Consider the following 6000-nt stretch of genomic DNA (forward strand, 5'->3'; position numbering starts at 1 on the left):
GGGATTTTGTCTGTTCTGCTAATTCTAAAGGTTTAATATTCAGTAATGTTGGCTTTGGATTCAACTTTAGGAAGAACATCTTAAAAATGAGAAGACAGTCTAAGATGGGTCAGCGTGGAACACAGTTCTGAGATCTGTTGTTGGACAGATTATAGAGCTCATTGTGAAGCTTCACAGATCTTCATAAGGTATGGATGAAACGGATCTGTCACTGTCAGGCCATCCAGGTACTGTTGGTATCAGTGGTAACGTAAAATATTAGGCTATTCAGGTAATATCCTTCAGAATGACCTCGACGGGACCGCAGTGGAGAAGGTTAAGGCTTCAAGTTTTTCGGCGTACACATCACTGACAAACTGAAATGGTCCACCTAAACAGACACTGGTGTGAAAAAGGCGCAACAGCGCCTCTTCAACCTCAGGAGGCTAAATAAATTTGGATTGGCACCGAAAACCCTCATAAACTTTTACAGATGCACAATTGAGAGCATCCTGTCGGCTGTATCATCACCTGGTACGGCAACTGCACCGCCCGCGACCGCAGGGCTCTCCAGAGGGTGGTGCGGTCTGCCCGACGCAAACTATCTGCCCTCCAAGACACCTAGAGCACCCAATGTCACGGGAAGGCCAAAAAGGTCATCAAGGCTGGGACCGAGAGACTGAAAAACAGCTTCTATCTCAAGGCCATCAGACTGTTAAATGCTGTTAAATAGACATCACTAGCACATTAGAGGCTGCTGCCCTATTTACATAGACTTGGAATCACTGGCCACTTTAATAATGGAACACCAGTCACTTTAATAATGTTTACACATTTTTCATTATTCATCTCGTATGTATATACTGTATCCTATTCTACTGTATCTTAGTCTATGCCGCTCTGACATTGCTCATCATATATTTATATATTCTTAATTCCATTACTTTACTTAGATGTGTATGTATATGTTGTGAAATACTTGTTAGATACTATTGAACTGTTGGCGCTACAAACACAAGCATTTCGCTACACCCGCAATAACATCTGCTAAATATGTGTATGTGACCAATAAAATGTGATTTGATTAAGTTAATGGAAGTGCAGCACAGACACAAAAGTCCATCCCTGGAGTGTCTCTCACTCTGCTCCCATCTGGTGGCCAGACTGTGTTACTACTCCTCTCATCCATCAGAGAGACTGGGTAAAATGAGGAATATCCCAAACATACACACAACGTATCCAGAAACCACAACAATACTCCACGACAAGCTTTGGTTAAATGTCATGTTTATTCTATCGAGGAGGAACAGTTTAACAATGAACGAAAAATGAACAGGGGGTTTCCAAAACGAATGAAAAGAGAGAGAAATTATATTCACATATTCAACAATGACCGTTATTAATGATGACTTAAACTCTCCACATTTTCACTCTGGAATAAACTTCTGGGTGTTGGGTTTGGTTTGGATCGAGACGGCACACACACTAAACACAAAACACACTGCCCAATGTGCCACGATGCATCTATGAACATCTGAGTGTGTGTGTGCATGTGTGTGGTATGTATGGTGTGTGTAGGTCTCTGTTATTAAACAGTAGACATTAAGCCTAGCCAGGATTTGAGTGGAGATGTCTCATAATGACCGTGCTTCTACACCTGCGTTGTTTGCTGTTTGGGGTTTTAGGCTGGGTTTCTGTACAGCACTTTGAGATATCAGCTGATGTAAGAAAGGCTATATAAATACATTTGATTTGATCGTCCTCTCCTCAGTGAGTGAGTGTGAGAGAGAGAGCATAGATATGTGTTGTGTACATGTGTGTGAGTGTACATGTGTGTGTTGTGTTCACTTCTTCTCCCCCTTGTCGTTGTACTCCAGGAAGAAGTCGTTGCAGGCGACGGTGAGAGCCCCCACCAGAATAACAAACTCAGTGAAGTCCACCTCTCCATCATTGTTGGCATCCAGGTCCCCCATCACCTTGTCCACTGCTTCCTTGTCCTGGGCATTCTGGGTGAGGGAGAGAGGAAGACTTTTACGCTGTGTGTCTGTGCGTGTGTGTCTGTGTGTGTGTGTCTGTGTGTGTGTGTCTGTGCGTGTGTGTCTGTGTGTGTGTGAATCTCCTTACCCCCAGGTAGTTGCCCAGCTCTGCAGAGAGCATCACTTTGAGCTCTGCTCTACTCAGGGTGTATTTGTCGCCCTCGTCTCCAGAATACTTATGGAAGGTCTGGATCATCAGCTGCATGGCGGTCTCCAAGGTGGACACATTCTCTGTGTTGGTAGGGTTAGACATACTACAGCGGTAGAGAGACAATAGACATGGTTAGGATCATGAGTAGGTGTTTCACATTGTAGTAGGACATCAAGTGATGTAGCCTGTGCAGAGTGTGTGTATTTTCTCATGGAAGCTGAGCCAGGATCAGATGGATCAGTCAAACACACTGTAGAGAGCAGTGGAGGCTGGTGAGAGGAGGACATCTCATAATAATGGCTGGAATGGAGTGATATCAAACACATGAAACACCCCCCAAAAAACGTGTTTGATATCATTCCATTCCAGACATTATTATGATCCATCCTCCCCTCAGCAGCCTCCACTGTTACAGAGACACAGTATCAACTGAGTTAGCAATAACCATGTCTGCTGAGCACGGCAGGACAGATAGGACGAGAGAGAGAGGGATGGATGAATAGACAGAGAGAGAGAGCTGCTTGTTCCTCAACCCTGTCTAGTTCCTGAATTAGTCACAAGTATAAAGTCATCCTACCCAACATCTGAAGAACTACAAACCCCAAGAGCCCTACTACATTACTAAAGCCCCAGACAGTTAGCCATGGAGTATGATGATGATTGATGGTTAGTTTCCCCACTTAAGGATAAGTTGATCCTGGATCTGTGGGGAGCCACATTGAGACACTGTGATGGAAAGGAGATAGGTAATAGTGAGCAGGATATGTGAACCCCCGCCTTCTGATAAGAGTGAAACTCACACCAGGTAGAAACACACCCAGCTCTAACTCTGTCTCTAACCCTATAGCCCTGTCCTGTCCTGTCCAACCCAGTACAGGAGGAACTGGGACCATAGGAACCTGAGCTGCTCTCTACCTGAGCTGGACTGGATGGTTGGTAACAGAGAAGACAGGTGTATGTATCCCACCACCCTGCCTCCATCCCACCCCTCCATCTCTTTATCCCACCCCTCCATCTCTTTATCCCACCCCTCCATCTCTCCATCCCACCCATCCATCTCTCCATCCCACCCTTCCATCTCTCCATCCCACCCCTCATCTCTTTATCCCACCCCTCCATCTCTTTATCCCACCCCTCCATCTCTCCATCCCACCCCTCCATCTCTTTATCCCACCCCTCATCTCTCCATCCCACCCCTCCATCTCTTTATCCCACCCCTCATCTCCCCATCCCACCCATCCATCTCCCCATCCCACCCTTCCATCTCTTTATCCCACCCCTCCATCTCTTTATCCCACCCCTCCATCTCTTTATCCCACCCCTCATCTCCCCATCCCACCCTTCCATCTCTTTATCCCACCCCTCCATCTCTTTATCCCACCCCTCATCTCCCCATCCCACCCTCCATCTCTTTATCCCACCCCTCATCTCCCCATCCCACCCTTCCATCTCTTTATCCCACCCTTCCATCTCTTTATCCCACCCCTCCATCTCTTTATCCCACCCCTCCATCTCTCCATCCCACCCCTCCATCTCTTTATCCCACCCCTCCATCTCTTTATCCCACCCTTCCATCTCTTTATCCCACCCCTCCATCTCTTTATCCCACCCCTCCATCTCTCCATCCCATCCCACCCCTCCATCTCTTTATCCCACCCTTCCATCTCTTTATCCCACCCCTCCATCTCTTTATCCCACCCCTCCATCTCTTTATCCCACCCCTCATCTCCCCATCCCACCCTTCCATCTCTTTATCCCACCCCTCCATCTCTTTATCCCACCCCTCCATCTCTCCATCCCACCCCTCATCTCTCCAGCCCACCCATCCATCTCTCCATCCCACCCTTCCATCTCTCCATCCCACCCATCCATCTCTCCATCCCACCCCTCATCTCTCCATCCCACCCATCCATCTCTCCATCCCACCCATCCATCTCTCCATCCCACCCTTCCATCTCTCCATCCCACCCATCCATCTCTCCATCCCACCCCTCATCTCTCCATCCCACCCATCCATCTCTTTATCCCACCCCTCCATCTCTCCATCCCACCCCTCCATCTCTTTATCCCACCCTTCCATCTCTTTATCCCACCCCTCCATCTCTTTATCCCACCCCTCCATCTCTCCATCCCACATCTCTCCATCCCACCCATCCATCTCTTTATCCCACCCTCATCTCTCCATCCCACCCATCCATCTCTTTATCCCACCCCTCCATCTCTCCATCCCACCCCTCATCTCTCCATCCCACCCATCCATCTCTCCATCTCACCCATCCATCTCTCCATCCCACCCATCCATCTCTCCATCCATCTCTCCATCCCACCCTCATCTCTCCATCCCACCCATCCCTCCATCCCACCCATCCATCTCTCCATCTCACCCATCCATCTCTCCATCCCACCCATCCATCTCTTTATCCCACCCTCATCTCTCCATCCCACCCATCCATCTCTCCATCCATCTCTCCATCCCACCCTCATCTCTCCATCCCACCCATCCATCTCTCCATCCCACCCTCATCTCTCCATCCCACCCATCCATCTCTTTATCCCACCCCTCATCTCTCCATCCCACCCCTCATCTCTCCATCCCACCCATCCATCTCTTTATCCCACCCCAATCTCTCCATCCATCTCTCCATCCCACCCATCCATCTCTTTATCCCACCCCTCCACCTTCCCTTCGCTCCCCATCCCTTCCCCACCTCTCCATCTTACCTCCACCACCCCTCCACCTTCCCTTCGCTCCCCATCCCTTCCCCACCTCTCCATCTTACCTCCACCACCCCTCCACCTTCCCTTCGCTCCCCATCCCTTCCCCACCTCTCCATCTTACCTCCACCACCCCTCCACCTCTCCCACTCCTCTTCCCTGACCACTCTACTTCTTTCCCTACAATTACATTTACACTGTATCAAATTCACTTTATCCCAACAGAAATCTGAGGTCATTCTTGTTTAGGAAAAATATAGATTTGCCTCCTTTGAGCAAGATATTTACATAAACAGAAAATAAAGAAGAAAAAGAAGAGAGAGGTCAGGACAGAGGAAACACAACAGGTCATAAACTCTATACAGGCTAACATCACACTGGTATAGACCAGGGAATAGACATGAAATCACCAAACACAGAGTAGTGAAGTCTACAGTACAGGCTGTGTGCTTTCCCCTTTCTGTAAGAGTTATATTGACGTTGTTTAGGGTTACAGCAACGCAAACTTTGTATTATTGTCTCTAGATCACAAACAGCTGAAATATATTTCATCTGCTACACATTTTACCGTGCTAGACAGAACTACCTCCTGAAGAGCAAAAGGGCTGAATTGTTTTGCCTGTTGCTGAAAACGGCATTAATTCCTGAGTCAACCTTTCTTCCTTACCTGAGCAAAGGAGGAGTGCTGGCCTGCTGTTGGACACGTAGAGGGAGAGTAACGAAGAACGGTGAGGAGGGGGAGATGGACAGCCTCTTAAATACTTCTCTCCCCTCCTCCCACTCCGCCTCTCTTCCTCCTCCCACTCCATCTCTCTCCCTCCTCCCACTCCGCCTCTCTCCCCCCTCCCACTCCGCCTCTCCCTCCTCCCACTCCGCTTCTCTCCCTCCTCCCACTCCGCCTCTCTCCCCTCCTCCCACTCCGCCTCTCTCCCTCCTCGCCTCTCTCATCCTCCTCCATCCCTCTTTTCTTCCACCTGTTGCTCCTATTCTCTGTCCCATCCCCCCGTCTCCTCTCCTCCTTCTCCGTTTACACGACGGACACCTGCCTTCCTGTGATGGACAGATAAGATCCATCCTTCATAAAAGCTGTCAGACATGACACCACATCACTACCTCAGG

At 48.8% G+C, this 6000-nt stretch overlaps 1 protein-coding gene across 1 annotated transcript; it reads right to left on the bottom strand.

The window, feature by feature from the left end:
* Positions 1-1255: 1255 nt before the first annotated feature.
* Positions 1256-5661, bottom strand: LOC139572766 (protein S100-A1-like). Its single transcript, XM_071395523.1, has 3 exons — positions 5549-5661; positions 2104-2269; positions 1256-1985 (listed from the first exon to the last, which is right to left on the bottom strand). The coding sequence occupies exons 2-3, from the start codon at positions 2266-2268 to the stop codon at positions 1824-1826; spliced, it is 327 nt and encodes a 108-aa protein (XP_071251624.1). The 5' UTR covers position 2269; positions 5549-5661; the 3' UTR covers positions 1256-1823.
* Positions 5662-6000: the final 339 nt, after the last annotated feature.

This window comes from Salvelinus alpinus, chromosome 4, assembly GCF_045679555.1.
Source record: "Salvelinus alpinus chromosome 4, SLU_Salpinus.1, whole genome shotgun sequence".
In the NCBI taxonomy this organism is placed as follows: Eukaryota; Metazoa; Chordata; class Actinopteri; order Salmoniformes; family Salmonidae; genus Salvelinus; species Salvelinus alpinus.

Excerpts from the sequence above, each read along its gene's own strand:
- LOC139572766 (XM_071395523.1), bottom strand. The coding sequence starts at position 2,268 with ATGTCTAACCCTACCAACACAGAGAATGTGTCCACCTTGGAGACCGCC. Across the intron at positions 1,986-2,103 it reads AGCTGGGCAACTACCTGGGG|AATGCCCAGGACAAGGAAGC; the intron begins GTAAGGAGATTC and ends TCCCTCACCCAG.